The 23,699-nt window shown below is 50.1% G+C and overlaps 1 protein-coding gene across 1 annotated transcript in view; it reads left to right on the forward strand.

The window, feature by feature from the left end:
* LOC140900621 (ATP-dependent 6-phosphofructokinase, muscle type) overlaps positions 1-23,699 on the forward strand; it is a 52,439-nt gene that overhangs the window by 13,957 nt on the left and 14,783 nt on the right. The window contains exons 3-14 of the mRNA XM_078849719.1: positions 6,495-6,568; positions 9,683-9,760; positions 12,675-12,864; positions 14,061-14,226; positions 14,753-14,797; positions 16,030-16,138; positions 17,137-17,232; positions 18,632-18,724; positions 20,524-20,649; positions 21,340-21,404; positions 22,088-22,151; positions 22,897-23,043. Of these exons, the coding sequence (XP_078705845.1) occupies positions 6,495-6,568; positions 9,683-9,760; positions 12,675-12,864; positions 14,061-14,226; positions 14,753-14,797; positions 16,030-16,138; positions 17,137-17,232; positions 18,632-18,724; positions 20,524-20,649; positions 21,340-21,404; positions 22,088-22,151; positions 22,897-23,043 (1,253 nt within the window). The remainder of the gene's footprint in view (positions 1-6,494; positions 6,569-9,682; positions 9,761-12,674; positions 12,865-14,060; positions 14,227-14,752; positions 14,798-16,029; positions 16,139-17,136; positions 17,233-18,631; positions 18,725-20,523; positions 20,650-21,339; positions 21,405-22,087; positions 22,152-22,896; positions 23,044-23,699) is intronic.

A 23,699-nucleotide genomic window follows, 5' to 3' on the forward strand; every position in this document is an offset into this window, starting at 1 on the left:
TCTCCTCTCCCATCATACACTCATTATGCACTCAAACTCTAGCCCACCAGAACACAACACTTTAGACTCCCCCTTTGCTTCCTTCCCTGCTTATGGCACAAACAAGGCTCTGCCATCCCTGTCTCTCCTGCTGTCACTGTCACTCAGAACCCAAACTGGGGGGCCAGTCGGCTGCCGTTCATCAGGTCCCTACCCTTTGACCCGTCCGGCTCAGGTGATCCTACCAGGAGTGAAAGCTCCAACTGGCATAGCTTCCAGGGACAGTGAGACACACAAGCCTTCCTCTGTCCTCGCCCCAAGGTCCAGTCCATCTATTGTTCTTATTGATATCGAGGTAACCAAGGCCCCTTTGCACTAGGTGCTGTGCAGACATATCCCAGATGGCCCCTGCACTAAGAGGTGAGACAGCAGGTCTGTGCAATAAGCAGCTGGGAGAGCACCAAGGAACAGGGGTTCTCTGTGTATCTCACATACAAACCCTCATTTCAAGGCCTTTACTGTATTTGTCCTCACACACCCCTATGAGGCAGGGCAGGACCCGTATGAGGCAGGCAGGGTTATCATCCCCATTCTGCAGATGGCGGGGGGGGGGTACAGAAGTATAGAGAGACTGACTTGCCTAAGAAGCTGGGAATTGAACCCTGGGTCTCCCAGGACCTAGGCAAGTACCCTAACCACTACACCATTCTTCCTTCCACATATGAGCTGTATCTTAAGCTCACCAGAGTCTATGACTGAAGATGTCTTTAAGCATGTCCACTATCATTTACATTAGGGGCAAAGCATCAACATGTTAAAGGAAACAGAGGAAACTCCCGGAACGGCTCAGACCCGAGGTTCATCTAGCTCTGTGTCCTGTCTCTGACAGTGATCAGCACCAGATGCTGCAGAAGAAGTTGCAAGACTCCTGCAGCTATGGGATATGTTCAGAGAGTAAAGCATATACATGGCGGTGAAATTTCTTGGATGGCCGTGTGTGTGTGTGTGTGTGTGTGTGAAGCACAAGGCAAGGTGGTAGCGTGGAGGGTAACTGGAGGAGAATCTGGGGCTGTGGAGATAGCACGTACCATGTGCACTCATTAGGGTGGGTGGTCACACATTAGTAAAGTACTGGTTGGTAGTTGGTATCAATCCTGAAGGTATTTAATGGGCAGGCAGGAGCTTATCTCATGATTACAGGAATAGGTGGGAAGAACAACAGGGGAAGAGTTAAGGGGAACTTACTCTGCATTTCCATACTTGTGTCTGTTTCAAGATTTTCCCTAACTGAGAATTTTCTGGCTTTTCCACTGTTTGATTTCATTCTAAATCACAACATTCTTCTCAAGTTTGATCCCCTTAAGTTTTTGATCAATATTTGCAACCTAACTCCAGTTTAACAAAGTTTTTTTTGGGTCTGGGAATTTCTTAAGTTTTTCATTTCAAGGGAAGTTCTTTCATACGTTCAATGTTGTTGGTTTCAACTGAATACTTTCAAAAGTGACTAGAGATTCTGGGAGCCCTATTTAAGGCACGTTAAGGGCCCAGATGCTCAGAAAGTGCTGAGTCCTCAACCCTTTGAAAGTCAGGCCCCTTTAAGGCATTTCAGGTTGTGCACCCAAAATCCCTAGTTGCTTTTGCAAATCCTTGGCTGGGTTATGTTTGTCTGTCCCTGTGTGAAGTACTACTGTGCTGTAAATCACAACAGAAGATCTGCGGCGCTCAGAAATTTCTGGGACCCTCCGCCCCCCCCACAACCTCCCCCGGTTTATAAATTGTGCAGGAAGCTTAGGGGGGGAGGATTGGTGCCGGCAGTGCTTTGGCATTGCCTAGCCCTCTGCTCTACCTCCACTGATCTTGCAACTCTACAGAACTCCCTTCCCATGTGAGAGAGACAGCAGCTTGCAGCAGGGGGTAGAGAAGTGACACACTCATCCTCAAAGGGTAGAACAGGGCTGGAGGAATCCCCATGTCCCCTTAGCTGAGGGATGTCCTGCACTGGAGCAAGAGAAGAAAGGGGCAGGGAATAGACCTGATGGCTTTGATCTAGGATGTGCGGGTGAAGTGGGAGCTGCAGGGCTGGGGGTGATTAACTGGGCGACACCAGCCTGATGCTCCAGGAGCTGGGATACCAGCAACGCATCAGCACTGGCAGGAGCAGACTTGGCTAATAGCATCATTAGCTGGCGTGACTGTATGGGGGTCCCTCTATGGGAGAGTCAAACCATCTCCCAGCTGAATTCGGGTCTTTGGGCTCAGAGCCAGCTGATGCACAAGGGGAGAAACCGCCCTTGATGTGTAAGAAGGTAAAGATGACCATTCTCTCTCTGCCCCCTGTAAACTGAAATAGAGCCTCGCTTTTGGAAAGGGGTCCAGTCTTGATTTATCTTGAGAATCCACCACATCCCTTGCTCCAATAGTTAATCACCCTCCCTGTTAATCATTGCATTGTAATTTCTGGCGTGAATTTGTCGAGCACAAATATCTTTTCTCCTTTGTCTTCGTTCTTAATATCTCCCCCCACTGCTTTGCTATTACAGTTTGTCTGCAGGCTCTCGTCCAAGATTGCATTGTGACCGACAAACTCTCATTGTGCCTTCAGACAAGGCCGCTGTCCGCACACGGAGGGTAGCTGTGGCTGGGAATACCCCCGTGGGAGAGGGGTTGTAATCCAATCGCAAAGTACTCCTCTGTCCCAAGGAGAGGCCTCTCCTGCTGGGGTATTTTCAGCCACGCAGGCGCGCCAGGTTAAATGTCAGCAGACCAAAAATAAAATGTGAAAATCATCTGAGGGATCAGGTGCATGAGACAGCATCATCCAGCAGTAAGGGGCTCCAGGAACACAGGAGGGCTGGGGAGGGCTGAGTTATATTAGGCAGCATTGGGAGGTTCTGCTGGGCAAAGAGATGGAGGACAATTTGGGGAGCCTAGAGCCCCCCCATGTGATACAGAGCCAGCTCCTTGCATGTTTTAACGTGGCATGGGTTTAGGGCAGAGGCTAAGCTGGCACATCAGCTGCTGTGCTGAGCCACTGCCCATTGCCCACACATGGAGTGGGAGCAAAGGTTGCAGAGGGAGCGGCAGGGTCTTGAAGAGGTCCGCTAGAGGGGATCACCCCACACAGGGGATGGATCGTGATGTGTCTGTGACACAGCACAAAGCCTATTTGAGTTACTGTGTGACACAAAAAGAAAAGGAGGACTTGTGGCACCTTAGAGACTAACAAATTTATTTGAGCATGAGCTTTCGTGAGCTACAGCTCACTTCATTGAATGCATGCAGTGGAAAATACAGTGGGGAGATTTTATATACACAGAGAACATGAAACAATGGGTGTTACCATACACACTGTAAGGAGAGTGATCAGGTAAGGTGAGCTATTACCAGCAGGAGAGAAAAAAAACCTTTTGTAGTGATAATCAAGGTGGGCCATTTCCAGCAGTTGACAAGAATGTGTGAGGAACGGGGGGGGGGGGGAATAGTTTTACTAATTAAATAAAACTATTTCCCCATGTTTATTTCCTCCCCCGCCCCCACTATTCCTCACACGTTCTTGTCAACTACTGGAAATGGCCCACCTTGCCCTATCTCAGAGCAGTGTTGGGACGGGAAAGTTTCTTTCTGACCACCAGTTAGTTAGGGGCAAGCTTATGCCCTGAAGCATGACAGCTTATGTCACTAATTTACTATATTAAAGATGGTGAGGTGCCCAGATGCTAGGGTGATGGGGGCCATAAAAGTACCTTAGATAATATCTTGTCGTTTACATTGAGGGAGCACCTAAAGTCCACAACCAGTTTGGGCACTATTGTGCTAGGTGCTGTACAAAGCTAGGATAAATGACACTCCCTGCCTCAAAGAGCATCCAACCTCAAAGCCAAGATGGAGCAGGTAGATGAGACAAACCAGTGGCCCAAGGTGAGGTGGGGGAGACAGGGTGATGTATAAATAGAATAAGATGGGCACAATTCTTAGCTGGTCAGTAGCAATGGTCCCAGCTTTCCACCTGCCCAGCCATCACCAGGTTAACACTTGGAGGAGGTTCCCTTCTATAGCTGGCCAGTTTCTGGGTGGTGGCCAGGAGGGGTCTGGAGAAATCTAACCATTCCCAAGCTCTGATGGGACATTAGTCTGTGTGCCAGAATCCAAATTTAAATGGAACCTGTGGATATTTCTCTTTAATAGGGGCACGTTCTTTAAGCCATCTCTGCACTCTCTGGCTTTTGCGTTGACTTGGGGACCAGAATGACCCCTGGGGTAAGTTAGAGCAGCCTCAGGGACTAGTCTAACTTTTACAGCAGCTTCCCAAGGGCTTCAACCCAGCCCAAAATCCCTGTAGCACAGAGTGGTCTGAGCACATTCCTTCCTGTCATGCCCCGGCCCATGCCAAGACCCCCAGGGGGGTGCAGCATAGGGTCATTTACATCTAGAGCTGGGCAAATAATGGGATGTTTCAATTCACTGGCATATCCAACTAATTGGGGGAGGGGAAAATCCATTTTCGGACCACAGAAAACACACTCTTTTTACGTTTTTGGCTACTTGAAAAGTTGGGGGGAAAATCCTGTTTTGGGTTGAACAAAATATTTTGTTTGGCCTGAATTGAAACATTTTGCTTCAATTTCGAGCATTGTTTCAGGTTTTTATATTTTTTAACAAAAATTTCTCAACAAAAAGTCCTTTCAGATAAAAAATCAAAATGTTTTGCTTAAACAATGTTGAGATGAAACTTTTCAATGTTTTTGGAGTTTTCTTTTAAGTTCCCCCCCCCCATTGAAATGATTTGCCAAAATCCACAAATTTCCTGAATGTTTCTGTGTTGCTGAATCAACAATTTTTTACCGGGAGGGGGGAGTTTTTGTTGAAAAATTTTACCCAGTTCTTCTTACATCAATCTTCTGCTGGTTCTGTGCCAGATGCCCTGCCACCATCTCCTTCTGGCTCTATTACAGCCACTGCAGGCTACCAGAGTTGTGTAGAGGGATCTGAATTGGGCCCTTATCTGGTTGAGCTGCTGGAGCTGACAGGGCTGCTTTTCCTGCCCACCTCTGGGCGAGTGCTTCCATAAAAATCCACCCCTGCTGTATCACGGCCGCTTAGGCAGCACAGGGATTCATGGGATTTGCTTCAATCAAATATGTTCTGAACATTGATGGCTTTGATAGAATTTCACATCAGAGAAGCACAAGGGTTGCTTGCAGGCTCAGGGCCTCAACAGATAACGGCTGGAGGAAGGACAGGGTGCAGTGAAACGCTGCGTGGTTGAACAGGGAAGCTCCACACAAGTCACGTTTGCTCCACAATTTATCCCGTGATTACTTCAGTGGTGGTGGTGTGTTGTGAATGGAGGGTTCAGTTCTGTCATCAAAGAATAGCATCAACCTAGTGGTCCACAGCCACTTGATGTGCCTTCTGTGAGGTACAGAGAGATCTGTAAGGGGAGGGGCTCTTGGACAATAGAGGAGAAGTGTCCACCAACCCCTTTTGAGTAGGCCTGACAGAATTAGATTTTTTTGTGTTTTTTATCATTTTGATGGAAAGTATAATGTTTATTTGAAGCATTTTTTATTTTTATTGATTTAAACATTTATTTTATTGATTTGCAGAAAATTATGGGAGGTCAGACGATAATTATTTAATAACCGTAGACACCGAGATTCAAAAAGTTAAAGCTTCATAACATTAAAACACAAACTGCCAACATCACTTGTCAAAAGCTGCAAAGCAAAGAGCCTTAAATCAAACTCTAACCCATTCTTAAGCAGCATTTTTCTTGCTCTGCCTATCAGTGAATCTCAATGATCATGGATGAAATATTTTTTGTGTGTACAGGGTGAAATTGACATTTATCGACATTTATGAAGAAAAAGCTAACCCCGCTAAGTCTGCTTTTGAGGCATCCTCCTTCCAGAGACTGAGCTGGCTGGCACCAGAGCAGAGCTGGAAGAGGACAAAGAGGGCTTCTGGGAAGGATCAGCAGATATAGGGGCCTGGAATAATGCTGCCTCCTTCCCATGCATCACACTGTTGCACCATCCTGCATTCACTTTGGGCCAGCCATCTCTTGTTAATGGCTCCATGAATTCCTATGAGACACTTGACTAGGCTGCCCCCAGCTGTGTAGGGGAAAGGCTTGACTAGTGCTGAAACCATTCCTGTCCTGTAGGAAAAACTAGCCTTCTCCTGCAAGTGTCAGCTGAAACCTGGAATCTATATCCAGCCCAGAACTGCTCAAAGCCCCTTCCTGTTACTGCATCAGAAACCCCTGAGCTCCATCATGTTGGCCAGAAGGGACCATCGGAATCATCTAAGTGGTAGGACATTCCAAAAGCATGGCACAGGCCAGAGAATGTTACCTGGCGATTCCGCTGCCGAGCCCAGCGGTTTGTGATTGAATTGGAGCACACTACTGAATCAGAAAGCCAAGTCCTGCAGAGATTCCCTTCCATTATGGAATGAGATGGCAGGTGTTTTGCATGCAAGAGTGATTTCTCTCTCTCTCTCTCTCTGCACAGGCATGAATGCGGCTGTCCGGGCTGTGGTTCGAGTGGGTATCTTCACAGGAGCCAAGGTGTACTTTGTTCATGAGGTTGGTACGATTGTTTCCTTCTTGGATGGCTTCCCCACCTCTGCTCTGAACTGCATCTAGCTTTGCTCTCATTGGGATTTTAATAACGTAATGTCTCCACAGTACATGAATCATTATAAACGTAGCCAGTTGTGTCTAGAAAAATCCCCATGGCAAAGGGCGATAGAAAGGGAAATCTCTTTTGATTTTCATGGGGTGCTTGACGTAATATCTTACAGTTAATCCTTGGCCTCCACCCTAACTCCCTGCCCCAAACCAGAACCTACATCCCTGTACCCCAGCCCGCTACCCCAAACCTAAACCAGAACCTGCTACCCTAAATCCCAATCCTCTGGTCCCCAGCACCGCAATTCCATCAGCAGCCTGCACCCCTGCAGTAACCTCAAAGACCCATTCTGCGTCTAGACACAGAGCCACTGAGAGACCAGGACCTCACCTGAGACTAAGACTCACTGATTTAATCAGAGTCGGGGCCGGAGTGCATATTTTGACATTTATTTTGTGATGTCTCCATGGGACATACTGCTCTTAAAGGTTCTATGTTAGTTTTACTGTCCTGCCTTGTATGAAAAGGAAGCCGGCTTTAGATATGAGGAGACATCTGCCACATGGGAAGAGGAATAGTGAGAAACAGGGAGAATATATTAGTTATCTTGAACTGCAGCTTATTGTTCATTATTAATATCGTCTATCCATCTATTACCACGTTCCCATATGTCTGTCCATCCATCCTTTCCTACATGTACCCATCTTTCCATTGCTCTATCTATATCTATCAGCATATTTATATCCATTCATTTCTACATATACGCATCTAGCTATCCATCACCATAAATACTCACGTAGCCATCATTTCTAATATGCCCATCATCATGTTATCAGGGCAGCAGTGGCAGATGACTGTTACACCAATGACAGGTTTCAGAGTAACAGCCGTGTTAGTCTGTATTCGCAAAAAGAAAAGGAGGACTTGTGGCACCTTAGAGACTAACCAATTTATTTGAGCATGAGCTTTCGTGAGCTACAGCTCACTTCATCAGTGCTGGAAATGGTCCAACTTGATGATCACTTTAGATAAGCTATTACCAGCAGGACAGTGGGGTGGGAGGAGGTATTGTTTTATGATCTCTGTGTGTATATAAAGTCTGCTGCAATTTCCACGGTATGCACCCGATGAAGTGAGCTGTAGCTCACAAAAGCTCATGCTCAAATAAATTGGTTAGTCTCTAAGGTGCCACAAGTCCTCCTTTTCTTGTTACACCAATGTTCCCTCTAATTTTTTACATCCATGTGCGGAATGAATTTTGTTATGTGCACCAATATGGAGGTGATGTGTGGCGGAGGTGGGGCCGAGGGGTTTGGAGTGTGGGAGGGGGTTCAGGGTTGGGACAGAGGATTGGGGTGCGGGGAGTGAGGGCTCTGGCTGGGGGTACGGACTCTGGGGTGGGGATGAGGCTGAAGGGTTCAGGGTGTGGGAAGGGGCTCAGGACTGGGGCAGAGGTTTTGGGCGGTGCAGGCTCTCAGATGGGGTCGGGGATGAGGGGTTTGGGGTACAGGCTGCCCCAGGCTGCAGCAGGGAGAGAGGACTCCCCCCAGCCCTCGTTTGCTGCAGCAGCTCGGGTCCAGGGGAGAGGGCTGTCTCTCCCTGGCCGTGGCAGCTCCGGAGCTGGGAGAGGGCTGCCTCTCCCTGGCACCTTTGCAGCCCTTGATAGCCTGCTGAGCAGCTTAGAGGGAATTTAGCATTACACGTTTCTGCTTCCTAGTGATTGTAACTGATGCTTCATGCTGGGCTAAAGGAGAAGATCAGGAAAGGTGTGGAAGGGGAGGGCAGTAAGCGTAGGAGAAAGCAGACTGGAGCAGAGAGAAGCTGTAGGCTCAAGCACAAGAACACTCCCAAGTCCATTGTACTGCCAAGGGAACCTGCACTGCACTTTCACAAGACGAGCCTGGGAGCTTAAATTGAGAGCCTTGCTAGACACTGAAGAAGCGAGTTTTTACCCATGAAAGCTTAGGCCCAAATAAATCTGTTAGTCTTTAAGGTGCCACCAGACTCCTCGTTGTTGTTGCTAGACACTAAAAATCATGGACAGAATAGACACTGGATTTTTGGCTGATTACAACAATTTATAACCCACTAACAAACCCCCCCGCCCCCCCCCCCCAAAAAAACCAACCAAAAACCCACCTGCTTTCCCCCACACTTTCCTCCCTGTAACTGGAGAGGTGTTAACAGGCCACTTCACCTGGAATGGTCCCTTGAAATATGTGTTAACTACTTGTGCTAAACAATCTGTTCCACCTTGTATTTAGCTGTGACACTTAAAGCTCCTCTTCAGATCTGGGAAACTTACTTGTAAGCTTGAAAGTTTGTCTCTCTCACCAACAGAAGTTGGTCCAATAAAAGATGTCACCTCGTCCTGTGTCTCATTGTATTGCCAGTCTGTTATTTGCTTACTATCCTATATTGTGTGCCTGGACTGCCAATATCCGATGTGGACGTGTTTCCTACTCAGAGTACTTTGTTCAGAACCAAACTCAGATCTACTGTTGTCTTAGAATCATAGAATATCAGGGTTGGAAGGGACCTCAGGTCATCTAGTCCAACCCCCTGCTCAAAGCAGGACCAATCCCCAATTTTTGCCCCAGATCCCTAAATGGCCCCCTCAAGGATTGAACTACTACCCTGGGTTTAGCAGGCCAATGCTCAAACCACTGAACTATCCCTCCCCCCTCTTCAGTTCTCACCCTCTCTGGGTCTACCCAAAATGGTCTGAGCAATCCTCTGAGTCCACAACAGGCCAGTGAGATACAGGTTTTGAAATCAGCAGCTGCTGGGATTGTTGAAACCCTGCAATGGACTGGGTGGGCTTTGGGCAAGACAGTACCTCTGTGTGGGGCTGGGGAGGTGTCTGTGCTGAGGAAGGGAGTGCTCCTCTGAATGTTAATGGTTCCATTCAGTTTGAGGCTCACTCTGCTTAACTCTCCTCCCCAGTTCCTGTGGGCACCCTCTGTCCATCCATCACCATAATTGTCCATCTATCTCTCCAAGCGGTAACTGGCGTCACAAAGCCTTCAGACTTGCCCCTAATCTCTCTCCTGTGCCTTCTGTTCTAGGGTTACCAAGGACTGGTGGACGGCGGTGACAATATCAAGGAGGCCACATGGGAACGTGTCTCCATGATGCTTCAGCTGGTAAGTCCTAGCATGGATCCCCTTGCTGGCTGTGAAAGGGAGCCAGCACTTTACAAAGGAGCCAGGCACCCAACTCTCGCTGAATTTCAGTGGGATTTGGAGACCTAAGGGCTAGATTTTCAAATGTGCTTAAGGGGCTTTGGAACGTATGTCCCCATTGAAAGTCATGGAATCCTAGACTCTCAGGGTTGGAAGGGACCTCAGGAGGTCATCTAGTCCCACCCCCTGCTCAAAGCAGGACCAGTCCCCAACTAAATCATCCCAGCTAGGGCTTTGTCAAGCCTGACCTTAAAAACATCTAAGGAAGGAGATTCCACCACCTCCCTAGGGAACCCATTCCAGTGCTTCACCACCCTCCTAGTGAAAAAGTTTTTCCTACTATCCAACCTAGACCTCCCCCCTGGGACTTGTGCTCCTAACTGCTTTCCTCTATGTGTCCCCTTACGGCAGCATGTAGCATACAGGCACTACCCGCGTAGTAGCTACACGTGGCAGCAAAAGGCCGCGGCAGGCGGGAGGCCGCAGGCAGAAGCTCTGGCAGGTGGGAATACAAGTGCACTTTTCCTCCTGCCTTATGGCACTTGGGTTTGAATCAGCGGGTAAGACACGTTACACACGAATCATGGCTGTGCCACACACCCCAAGCAAAGGGGGCAGCATGTCGCTGGGCTGCCCTAGGATTAGCCCAGGATACCTGGCAGCACAGAATACTTCCCCTTCCATGCCAGCCTGGCTGAGTTGGAGGGAGGGGGCAGGGCTGAATCCAGGCTCCGCCCACTCACATGCCCGGGAGTGGGGAGTAGAAAACCCTGCAAGCTACTTCCCACAATGCTACCTGCCGTGTGAACAGCCAGCACAGGAGAGGAGGGAGCACCTGGAGGCATACAGCAAGGCTCACCCCACCATCTAGTTCTTGGAGGCAAGCAGCTATGAGGGAACATAAAATAGGCCCAGAACCCCAGAGAGCACCATTGTCTCCATCCTGGGGAACACAGGTTAGCAACAGGGACAGGGAAATGTGCCATTAAGTCATAGTCACCACAGCTCTCTTGAGCCCAGGCTTTTGCCTTCGCTGGACCCGCCTGTCCACCCGTGGTTGGAAGAGAACCATTGACCTTATGATGACTCTAAAGGTCATTGCAATTCCATGGAAGGGATTCCTGCCAGGAGGAAAATGATTGTAGCATCTTGCCCTTTTCTTCGGCGGGGTCACAGGCAAGGGCTCGGGAACTTGCGTGTAACGATATCCCGAGGCTGGGGTCACAATGAATGTCTGAGACCTAAAATAACGTGAAATCAGAGATGAAGGCTGCCAGCAGCCCTGCTTGTGATCGGGGACCTCGGGTCCGGTTTCACAAACAAGGACTGCAGAGGGCTGCGCCCATCTCTAAGCAGTGTGCCACCCTCGAGACGGAATCAACTGGCATTAAATCAGACCTCCCTCTCCCCCCAGCCCCCCACACGTGCAAATGTTGTTGTTTCAAACCTGATTCTAACTCTCCGGCCCGTATCTAAGGACAAAACTGACCACTCTGCAGAAATCATGCATCATTTTAAGTCCTCAAAATAAGGCTTATGTGGAACTTACACAGGTTGTAGGCCCTTGTGCTGGCCTCCCGCACAGAGGTGAACTTCGCCCTCTGAAAGGACTCGAGGGGGAATGCCGCGGGACACTGCTGCCATGGATAACTAGCTGCTTGTGTTCTAGAGCTGGGGTTCTCAATCTTTTTCTCTCTGAGGCCCCCCCCCCACAAGCTGAAGACTGGCCATAGTAGGGGGTAGGGGGGTGTAGCTTGCGCTACTCATGGCAGTGAAATCATAGCAGCTCCATCCACAGGCACTGACTTTCCAAAGTGCTGGGGGGTGCTCGACCCCTGGCTCTGCCCCAGGCCCCACCCCCACTCCACCCCTTTCCCCAAAGCCCCACCCCCGCCCCGCCCCTTCCCATCCCCGCTCCACCCCCTCCCCCGAGCGTGCCGCGTCCTTGCTCCTCCCCCCTCCCTCGCAGCCCCCTGCACATCGTGAAACAGCTGTTTGTGGAGGGCGGGAAGCACGGGGAAGCGCTGATCCACGGGGACCGCTGGCGGGTGGGAGGCGCTGGGGGAGGGAGGGGAGGGCTGATATGGGGGCTGCTGGTGGGTGCTCAGAACCCACCATTTTTCCCCCGTGGGTGCGCCACCCCAGAGCACCCATGGAGTCGGTGCCTAGGCCTCTTATCTACCAGGGTACCTGCCTGCTGGGAAAGTGCCAGTGTAAAGATCAAGGCCTGGCGTAACCAAGATAGATTCAGCGTTTAAGGCTATAAGGGACCATTAGATCATTGAGTTTGGACTCCTGCAAAGCCCAGGCCATTACATTTCACCTGTGTGTTGAGGCCAATATCGTATGTTTGACATCAGCATCGTTGAGAAAGGCATCCAGTCTGGATCTGAAGGTAGCAAGGGATGGAGAGTCCACCACTTCCCTGTGGAGGTTTGTTCCAGCATCCTCACTGTTAGAAATATATGCCTTATCTTGAATTTGAATTGGTCTGGCTTTAGCTTCCAGCCCTTGGTTCTTGTCCTGCCTTTCTCTGCTAGTTAGGGAGCCCTCTCCCGGGGAAGGTACTTTTCCACTGTAATCAAGCCACCTCTCAATCTTCTGGCTGATAAACTAAACACATCAAGCTCTCTCAGTTTTTTTGTCCAGCCCTGTGACTCTTTTCTGCATCCTCTCCAATTTGTCAACATCCTTTTTAAAATGTGGACACCAGAACTGTTCTCGGCATTCCCACGTCAGTCTCACTGAGAATCCCCTTTGACTTGCAACCTGCTGGCCTCCACGCCCGATCAGCTCCTGCGACAGATCACACAACCCTCTCGGTGAGTGGGTGTGGGGGGGTTCCCTATTGACCCCCCTTCTGCCTCCATTCCAGGGTGGCACTGTAATTGGAAGTGCCAGGTGCCAGGACTTCCGCACGCACGAAGGTCGTTTGAAAGCCGCCCGCAACCTGGTGAAGAGAGGCATCACCAACCTGTGTGTCATCGGGGGAGACGGCAGCCTGACTGGTGCAGACACCTTCCGGGCCGAGTGGAGCAGTTTGCTAGGGGAACTGGTTAAAACAGGTACCGTGGTGACAAAGCAATAGGTGGAGTGGGAGGGGGTTAAGCTGTCCAGCCTGCCAGAGTGTGGCCAGGAGCCCCAGTAATTCTGGTACACGGTCTCCTCCTTCCCCTGATCTTAGTTACAAAGTAACTGGCTACCTCAGTCACTTGGGCCCCGATCCGCAAACCAGGTGCACAACTTCCACTGATTTCAATGAGAGTCAGGCACCTAAATACCTTTGAGGATCTGGGCCCTGCTCCCTCTACGATGTCACCCAGCTTCCCATGTCTTCTCCACCCCTGAAGCCCCAGGCACTCCCCAAGGGACATTGGCACAACTACGCACGCTCCAAGTGCATGTCATCTCCCTAGCTCCTGCCCCCAAGACACCCACTCACGAGTGCACTCCCTTCCCGGAGACGCCTCCTAGTGTGTGTGTCTCGTCCCAGGACACCCGTCTGCCCTGTTCCCCACCCATGCACGTCCCCAAGCAGACCACAGTGGAGCAAAGCTGGGGACGGGGGCATGCAAATGCCAGTAGAGCTTGCTGGGAAGTGGGAAAAAATTTCACAAACACTTAGGGGAGGGGAAATTCACTGTTTTTCCATCCAGATGTTGTTCCTCATTCAGCTCTAGCAGGAAGTGATGGGTTTGAAGCATCACTGAGGTGGTACTGAGAATTTTCTCAGGGGCTTGGCTCACATGCTCAGACCCTAAATGATGGCCATTTGTGGGGTCAGGAAGGAATTTCCCACGTGGTCAGACTGGCAGAGATCTGTGGGGGGGTCAGGAGGGGGGCAGGGATTCCCCTTCCTCTTCAGCATGGACACAGGTCACTTGCTAGGATCATCTGTGTGTATCTCACTAAATCAATTCCTTGCCATTGCAGAGGCCTGGGGCATGGGTGGCAACTCAGTCCCTCCTGTTCTCCACGTGAGGCCCACAACAGTTTAGTCTCCTGAGGGCTGTACTTCTTTGGTCTGGTTGCTGGGTTTGGTACTGGGGTGGCAGTGTGGCGTTTTGTGGCCTGTGATGTGCAACAGGTCCGACCAGATGGGCTGGTGGTTCCTTCTGGCCTTAAGCTGTGTGACTTTGGGCCTTACCCAAAGCCCCTCGAATTCACTGGGCTCTGGCTCAGGTCCTCGGTGTGCATCACCCAATGATAAGCTCACCGCAGACCGTCAGCGTTCCAAGGGGTCTGTGGAATCTCTCCGCAGGTGGCATCACGGCAGAGGAAGCCAAGAACTCGAGTCACCTGAACATTGTAGGAATGGTCGGCTCCATCGATAACGACTTTTGCGGCACGGACATGACCATAGGCACAGACTCCGCCCTTCACAGGATCATGGAGATAGTCGACGCTATAACGACGACTGCCCAGAGGTGAGAGTCTGCAACTCACCTCTTCCTTTTCAGCATCGGCGGTGCGATGCAGGGGTGTTGGGATGCCAGAGCCTAAGGGTATGTCCACACTGCAATCATTGGGTGGATGGACCAGCCTGCCCAGCACCCTGGGTAATTATAGGGCAGCTTTCTACATTAGGGACTTGGTTTTGTGTTCTGTGTCTGTACAGCGCCTTGCACAATGGGGTCCTGATCCATGACTAGGGCTCCTGGGCACTGATGCAACACAGATTATTATTAATAACGCTAATAACGAGGTGCAGCACAAATGCGTGGTGGGAGCCAGTCCCAGCCCTGAATTGCTGACAATCTGCAAAGTCAAGACAAACACAGGAAAAATGACTTGCCAAAGGTCACACGGGAGAGCCAGGCATAGTACCAAGGTCTTCTGAATCCCAGTCATCCACTGGACTCAGCTGCATCTCCACAATATTAAGGCCTTGTTATTACTTAGGTTGATATACCTGCTGTAACTGTTGGGTGCACTCTCTCCTGTCTCTTGCAGTCACCAGAGGACGTTTGTGCTGGAGGTGATGGGCCGTCACTGCGGGTGGGTAAATCTTTCCTTTCTGCGCGTTTAACGGTTCTGCATTTTCACCACCTCCTGACCCTTTGGCCCAGCGCATGGGGAGGCGGGGTCCTTGCTTCACAGGAAGTGGAGAGGCTAGACAGAGGGGCCAGTCGCAGGAAAAGAAAGGCCGGAGGGGAAAGCCATCCCGCCTGTCTTTCCAACCAGTGAAGCCAGTGAAAACCCAGGGGTGGAAAAAAGTCACTCTTCACTGTAATCAAGCTGGGTCAAACTGATCCTGATGCAGAGGGGCCAGCATGAGTCCTGTGCACCCTTAGGGCTTAAGTGACAAATCACTGTACTAGGCCTAGATGCTGCCTCTCTGCATTATCTCTCTCGCCCGCTATATAATAGTCTCCTCTTTCCAGCTAGGACCTTCCTAGCCTCAGATGGGATTCTCTGATGACGCACCTGCCGGGGCATTTCTCGCCCTAAGCGATTCACTGGGCCTCCACTAAACAGTGGCGTTAGTCTTACCGTTGGTCCTGTAGTTAAGGTTGTGACTCACTCACTATTTAATAAACATAACCGCAGGGCAAGCTCCTCCGGTTTGAAGAGAAGAAAGGCTGACTCAGGGAAGGGAAAATGTCGAGTGTCATAAGGATTGGGGCCTTGATCCTGCTCCCATTGAAGACAGTGGGCCAGTTCTCAGCTGGTGTAAAATGGTGTCGCTCCATTGAAATCAAGGCTGAAATTCTGGGGCTCAGCGCACTGTCCCTTCTGACCTTGAGATCTGTGGTTGTATACAAGTTTTGTTAAGTTAGCTGCAGGTGGAATTCTCCCCTAGCACAAGGCTGGTGTCCCACATACGCCCCCATAATAGGGCTTGAATTGCCCTTCAGCTGGGCCCCTCCTGCACCAGGGTAGACATCCCCCAAGGGAAGCTGAGGGAGCTCAGTCTGCAGTATGGTCCCCCACATACACCCTGATTGTCCCCCAAAACTTCAGGAGGTTTGAAATTTCATCGAAGTTACTTCAGAAGAGAAACAGAGCGCCAGGGAGCTCTGGGGTGCCCCAGGGCATCGAACAGAACTGCATGGAATAGCTTATTTTTGCATGCAAATTTGAAACCACCAAGCAGTTATTTCCAGAGTGTCTCCCTCCAGCCCTGGCCATCAACAGCAGCATCTCCACTTGCTAAGCACGAGGCGTGAACTTTAAAACTCGCAGCACGCCCCTGGCTTTCTAACCTTCATCCTTTTCTTTCGCCTTAGCTACCTAGCTCTCATAACAGCCCTGGCTTGTGGTGCCGACTGGGTTTTCATTCCAGAATCTCCGCCTGAGGATGACTGGGAGGAACACTTGTGCAGGAGGCTAATTGAGGTAACCCCAGCCAAACTTCTTGTAGGCGACTCCTGCTTGGCACAGACTTGATCCCAGATTGGGATGCCTTAAAACTAGGACGCTCAAGAGTCAGGCTCTGAGAAGGCCAGTGGTCTAGCGGTTAGGGCACTGGTCAGATCCTGGAGTTCAGGTCTCTGCTCTGCCACTGCTTCCTGTTTGACATTTGGCAAGTCACGCAGGCCCAGCTCATCAGAGGTATTTAGGTGCCTAACTCCCACTGACATCACTGGGAATTAGACGCCGAAACATCTGAGCCCTCGTCTCTCTGTACCTGAAATTCCCCACATGAGTATTAGCATGGCTCCACCTCACAGGAGGATTGTGAGCATAAATCCACTTAAAGATTGTGAAGTGCTTAGATACTGCGGTAGTGGCGGGGGGGGCATATGCGAACTGAAGCTATATTTAGCTCGATGCTTTCCTTTCTACATTTGGTCCGGTCTCCTGTTGGAAGGAGTTCCCGGGGACAGGAAGGCTAATTGATCAGGAATTTTGTGAAAAAACATTTCTCGCATCCAGGATGGGCTTTCTGGAGAGAGAGAGACACCCCTGAGTAGCCCACTGGTCTGATCTGTCAGAATCTGGCAGAGCAGAGTTTTGAACGAGGCTCTTCCATATCCCCAGGGAGTGCCCTAACCACTAGGCGATTTGCCACAGTGGTCAGTGTGCTGTCATATGCTGATCATGGGAATCAGTCTCTGTTCACAAAAAAACAGGCAGGGCCTTGGCATCATTCTGACATGGAACAAGAACGTCGACAGCTCAAAACTGTTCACAGAATGGACTTCTGCTTTCCCGGCCAGCCCTCGCTAGCACCCAGTGCTCTGCTTAGATCCTGCTTCAGCCCATGGCTGTTAGTGGGACTGAAGCAGTGCACTGCCCCTATTCTGTCCCCCTGTATGGGGGTGAATCCAATCCACAGGATGCAATTTTACACATTACATCAGTGGGTTGCTTTCTCCTTTCCCTTCCTTCAGACAAGAGGCCGGGGATCGAGACTAAACATCATTATTGTGGCTGAAGGAGCCATCAACAGGCAGGGCAAACCCATCACCTCGGAGGACATCAAAAACGTGAGTGGGGCCTGGGATCAGCTCTGTGCTCAGCCCCGAGAACGTCTCTCCTGTGCTCTCGTGATCTCCCAGAATGTATCTGTCTGCTTTCAAACTAACACGAACGCTCAGCTCCTCGGATGGTGTAAAGCAGGATTGCTCAACGGAGTGTTGGCAATTTACCCCAGCTACAGATGTGACCCCAAAAGTGCATCCCCATTTGGAGCTGCCTGAGATGCCCAAACGGAATGAGGCGCCTGCAGCCTTCCACTCGGCTGCCTGAATGAGATCTGGAGGGCCTGGAGGCCTTAAAGATTTGCTGGTACTCTTTGCTGTCCAGCAGCTGTGCAGGGTCACCGCTAGCCAGACATTATGGCTGGGCAAGACAGGGCTCTGCTAGCAGAAAGCTTTAAAACCCGCCATCAGTTGCTGAGCTTCAACTGGTGTCAATCGGGCCCGGTTCCATTTGAAGGCTGAGGATCTGGCCCCCAGATCTTAGTCTCCGGTGGTCTCTGCTGTTGCATGTTCACTCATGTCACAGTCTGGACTCTTGAGATAAAGATGAATCTTGTTACGGTTCCTTCCCCACTCTGAATTCTAGGGTACAGATGTGGGGACCTGCATGAAAGACCCCCTAAGCTTATTCTTACCAGCTTAGGTTAAAAACTTCCCCAAGGTACAAACTTTGCCTTGTCCTTGAACAGTATGCTGCCACCACCAAGCGTGTTAAACAAAGAACAAGGAAAGAGACCACTTGGAGACGTCTTCCCCCAAAATATCCCCCCAAGCCCTACACCCCCTTTCCTGGGGAAGGCTTGATAATAATCCTCACCAACAGGTGAACACAGACCCAAACCCTTGGATCTTAAGAACAATGAAAAATCAATCAGGTTCTTAAAAGAAGAATTTTAATTAAAGAAAAAGTAAAAGAATCACCTCTGTAAAATCAGGATGGTAAATACCTTACAGGGTAATCAGATTCAAAACATAGGGAATCGCTCTAGGCAAAACCTTAAGTTACAAAAAGACACAAAAACAGGAATATACATTCCCTCCAGCACAGCTTATTTTACAAGCCACTAAACAAAAGAAAATCTAATGCATTTTCTAGCTAGATTACTTACTAACCTTATAGGAGTGGTAAGGCTTGCATTCCTGATCTGTTCTCAGAAAAAAACATCACACAGACAGACAGAACCCTTTGTTCCCCACCCACTCCAGATTTGAAAGTATCTTGTCCCCTCATTGGTCATTTTGGGTCAGGTGCCAGCGAGGTTACCTTAGCTTCTTAACTCTTTACAGGTGAAAGGGTTTTGCCTCTGGCCAGGAGGAATTTTATAGCACTGTATACAGAAAGGTGGTTACCCTTCCCTTTATATTTATGACAAATCTCTTCTGTCATTTTCTCGCTTCCCTTTAGTTGGTTGTTAAACGCGTTGGCTATGACACGAGAGTTACCATCCTCGGGCATGTGCAGCGTGGTGGGACCCCCTCTGCCTTTGACCGCATCCTGGTATGAACATTTGCTATCTCCTCCATGCTTCTCCTTCAGATCCTTTTACAAACCCTGATTACCCACATTGTGACCTTCCTTCAAGACAGAGCCAGGGGATTCCAGAGAAGAGCATGGAGTCGTGGTAACACAGGGCTGGAAGGGACCTCGAGAGGTCATCCAGTGCATCCCCCTGCCCTGAGGCAGGGTTAAGCCTAGATCATCCCTGACTGGGATTTGTCTTAAAAACAACCTCCCTAGGGAACCTGTTCCAGTGCGTCACTGTTTAACCAGCGTTTCACACTGGCCCTGGCCAATTTGTGGCCCAGTGGAAAAATCTCCCTGGCCCCGGGGCTGGAGGAGCTCTTGCTCCAGCAGGGGCACAGAGCTTTTCCAGTTTTGGGGCTGAAGCGGGGGCGGGTGGGTAATGAGGGAGTGGGGGGCGGGGCCTCGGGGAAAAGAGGCACAGTGGGTGACATGGGGGGGCTGCAAGCAGATGGGGTGGGGGAGGGACTCCAAGCTCAGAGCTCCGCGGCTGCGGCCTCCAGATGGGGTGGGGAGGGGCTCCGGGCTTGGAGCTCTGGCCAGGGCTGAGAGCGCCACTGCAGTCCTGGCCAAGGCCACGGGTGTGGGGACTGTGGGGGCAGGGGGGAAGGCTGAGAGCAGCCTGCAGGGGCAGGGCCTCAGCTGGAAGAGGCAGAGCAGGGATGCTGGCCTCCCCAAGGGGAAGCTTCACCCACCACCCCTGCACAGAATGCACAGTCAACCTGTGGAACTCATTGCCAAGAGATGTTGTGAAGGCCAGTAGTATAATTAGGTTCACAAAAGAATTAGATAAGTTACTGGAGGATAGGTTCATCAATGGCTATTAGCCAAGATGGTCAGGGACACGATCCCATGCTCTGGGTGTCCCTAAACCTTTGACTGACAGAAGCTGGGACTGGGTGATGGGATGGATAACTCAATAATTGCCCTGTTCTATTCGTTCCCTCTGAAGCACTTGGCACTGACCACTGTCAGAAGACAGGACACTGGGCTCGATGGACCATTGGTGACTGGTCTGACCCATTATGGCCGTTCTTATGTTATGTTGTTAGGCTGTTATCGTGACCCCATGCAGCCTACTCTTCTATTAAACATGCCCAGTTCTTTCAACCTTTCCTCAGAGATCAGGTTTTCTAAACTGCATCTTTTCTGTTGCTCTCCTCTGGACTGTCTCTCATGGCAGTCTCATGGCCATGGTGCATCATGGGAAATATAGGCCAGTTGGAGAGCCCAGCCCAGAGAGGGGAATGGAGGAATAAGACACCCAAACTACAGTGCCCATGAGGGACCACGGTTGCATTTTAGAACTGAAATATTTCCGTTTTTGGACATTTAATTTTTTCAATGAAAAATCAACATTTTCCTAGAAAGCAGACACTTTTTACAAAAAAACTAGTTTAGCTGAAAACCAGATTTTACATAAAAAACCGCCCCCAGCTTCAATGGCAATTTTTTTGACCAGACCTAAAAAGGACCACCATCCTCCATTCATCAGTATGGAACGAACCTGTGACCTCCAGCTCCAAATGAAAGAGCAAAAGGAGTAGCTCCATTATCTGATAGCAGTAGTAGGCTGTTATCTTCTATGTAGACTAGCCACCAATGGTAGGGCTGGGGGAAGAGATCTACTTATCTATGTGTTACACTGTGATTTTTTAAAGTTCTTCCTAAGATTCGGGGGAATCTGTATTGAGGGTATAAGTGGGAGCATGAGATATGGATGTCCAAGGAAATATAGATTCATCAAGGATTAAAGCACCTTCTGTGTGTCTCAGGGAAGCAGAATGGGGGTGGAAGCAGTCATGGCCTTGTTGGAAGGGACTCCGGATACCCCAGCATGTGTTGTCAGCCTGTCCGGGAATCAAGCTGTCCGCCTGCCTCTCATGGAGTGTGTCCAAGTGGTGAGTATTTACCTCTCTCCACTCCAACCATGTCCAATGCGCTAGATGGTGTACGAACATATGGTAAATGACAGCCCCTGCCCCAAAGAGTTTACAGTTTAACAGACTGGTGGATGAGACTAACAAGAGGGTGGACGGTAATAATACGAATGGATGCTTTAAAACAGATGGGCAGTTCTTAGCCAATCAGTAGCAGAGATCACAACTTGCCATCCACCTAGACATCTAGGGGCCATGTTCTCTAGGTATCATAGTGTTCCTGATGTTGACTGGCTGAACTGCTGGAGAGCAGGTATGAATTAAAGCAATCTAGTGTCTGAGGCACATGTCCCCCCACCCCTGTGGCATGGCCCTTACCCTAGGGGAGGTATCAGGTTTCAGACTTAAAATGAATGGAGCAGTTCACGCCTCTTGGAGCTCTTGTTTCAGGCTCTTTGCAGACTCCAGCAGGCCTTAGTCACTCTCAGGTCACATTTCCAAGCTTTTCTGTGCATCCACAAAAGCCAAGAATGCTATTTTTAAATGAAAACAGATTCTGATCTGAACGAACAGCCCAGGCCCATAGTGCCTTGCTCCAGACCTGCTTGTGCTTAACATGGTTTTCCATCTGGGATTGCAGTTGAGTTAAAATGCAATTTTTAGAGACACATCTTTAGATCTTTTCTTTTTCCTGCTGCTTCCTCTTCACAGACCAAAGATGTCACGACAGCAATGAATGAGGGACGATTTGAAGATGCTGTAAACTTGAGGGGAAGGTGAGCGAATGTGCTATTTAAAATAAGATATTTAAAGGATCAGGGACCTATTGTGGCTCTAAATATACTCTAATAATAATTAATAAATAAATAATCCCTAGCTCTTATCTAGCACTTTTCATTAGCAGATCTCACAGTGCTTTACAAAGGAGGTCAGTATTATGACCCCCATTAAACAGGTGGGGAAAATGAGGCACAGAGGAGTGACGTGACTTGCCCAAGGTCACACAGCAGGCCAGTGGCAGAGCCAGGAATAGCACCCAAGTCTCCTGAGTCCCAGTCCAGTGCTCTAGCTACTAAGCCACACTGCACTCAAAAGAAACCAGTGTTCCTCTAATGGTGCTTAATTGGGAGACTTACAAGTAGGTGAAGCTCACAGCCTCTTCCATAGCATGAAGATACTTATCTACTACACAAAAGAAAGGTACCCATTTTTACAGGGAGGGGAATTAACCATTGGAACAACTTTCCCAGGAACATGGTAGATTCTCCATTGCTTGGGGTCTTTAAATCAATGCTGGACCTCCCTTTCTAAAAAATATTCTAGCTCAACCACCAGAGCTGGGCTGGATGCAGGACTCACTGGGAGAGGTTCTCCGGTCTGTGTGATGCAGGAGGTCAGACTAGATGATCAGAATGGCCCCTTCTGGCCTTGAGATCTGACTCCCCCTCCTTTCTTGCAGGAGCTTTCAGAATAACTGGAACGTTTACAAGTTGCTGGCTCATGTGCGCCCGCCCTCTACAAAGGTACGAAACAAACGAGAGGTGGCTCCTCGTCCATTTTCTTTACGGTCTGCGCAGCTGTGTGTGCATCAGGGCTGGGATTTTCAAAGAAGGCTAAGGGAGATAGGCATCCAACCCGCCCTGTTAGTTTTCAATGGGAGTTAGGTGCCTAATGCCCCAGGCCCCTTTGAAAATGAAAGTCTAGACAAGTGATGGGCAACCTGCGGCCTGCAGGCTGCATGCGTCCCATCAGGTTAATCTGATTGCGAGACATTTTGCTGACGTTGACCGTCTGCAGGCACAGCCCCCGACAGCTCCCAGTGGCCGTGGTTCACCATTCTTGGCCAATGGGAGCTGCGGGAAGCTGCGGGCTGCAGGGATGTGCTGACTGCCGCTTCCCGCAGCTCCTATTGGCTGCGGTTTGCCATTCCTGGCCAATGGGAGCTGTGGGGGGCCATGCCTGGGGATGGTCAACATCAGCAAAATGTCTCGCAGCCCGCAATCAGATTACCCTGAAGCTGCAGGTTGCCCACCACTGGTCTAGACCCTCAGCATGCTGTGGGGCCATGCGGCTATGCCAATGCAAGGCTACCAGTCTGAACTATGGGCCAGCCCAAAGCTGTACATCTGTGCCACTGCCATGGGGCCTTGCTGTCCTGGTGCTTTGGGACCTTGCCCCACTTATTTCAGCAGGCCTGACAGTTTGGGGAGCATTCCTGTTTTCTTTGTTTCTTTCTCAATGCCATCTCCTGCTCCCCCCCCACTGCAGAGCGGGTATAACCTGGCTGTGATGAACGTTGGAGCTCCAGCCTCCGGGATGAACGCAGCCGTGAGGGCGGCCGTCAGGATTGGGCTGATCCATGGGCACAAGATGCTGGCTGTGCACGATGGGTTTGACGGTCTCGCCCATGGACAGGTACCAACTAGGACAAGGCAGCTCTACAGCATCCTTCTTCCAGACAGAGTGTCCGTGCGCTGTAAAGAGCCCTGACTAGCAGCCGTGGGAGAGGAACATTCAGAGCCATGGAGAGGAGGGAAATCTGAGGTGTAACAGGGGTCTGATGAGATAGGGAGGCCTTTCCAGAGAACAACAGCTGCAGAAGAGAAGGCGCTTACACAACACATGGCAGGAGTGTCTGGAGAAGGGTCGTGCTAGCGGTGTGGAGGTCTGGAGAGAGGGACAAGGTTGTGAGATAGGCTGGAGCAAGCCCAAGGAGGCTATGGATCCTAAACTGAACGGGAGAGCCTACGATAAGGCTCCAGCCCTATTCAGGTGATGTTCGACATAGCAGGGTTATGGAGTGAACAATCAAGGTGAAAGAGAAAAGGCTCTTGGTTTAGTATTGGGCTTCCAGGCAGTGTGGACAGCAACACTGGATCAAAAGCTGCTGTGGGCAGTATCTGTATCTCAGCCCAGTGGTGCCTTTCCGTCTCCAGGAGACACAAGCATATCCCAAAGAAGGTCCGCGCTGATGTGGATTCTGGTTAGATGCAGTACTGAGTACTATACATAACTATCTTGAACGTGTCTTCCTGAAGGTGTCTGAAAGGTGTTTAACTCTGTACATATGG

Source organism: Lepidochelys kempii, chromosome 20 (genome assembly GCF_965140285.1).
Source record: "Lepidochelys kempii isolate rLepKem1 chromosome 20, rLepKem1.hap1, whole genome shotgun sequence".
NCBI classification, from domain to species: Eukaryota; Metazoa; Chordata; order Testudines; family Cheloniidae; genus Lepidochelys; species Lepidochelys kempii.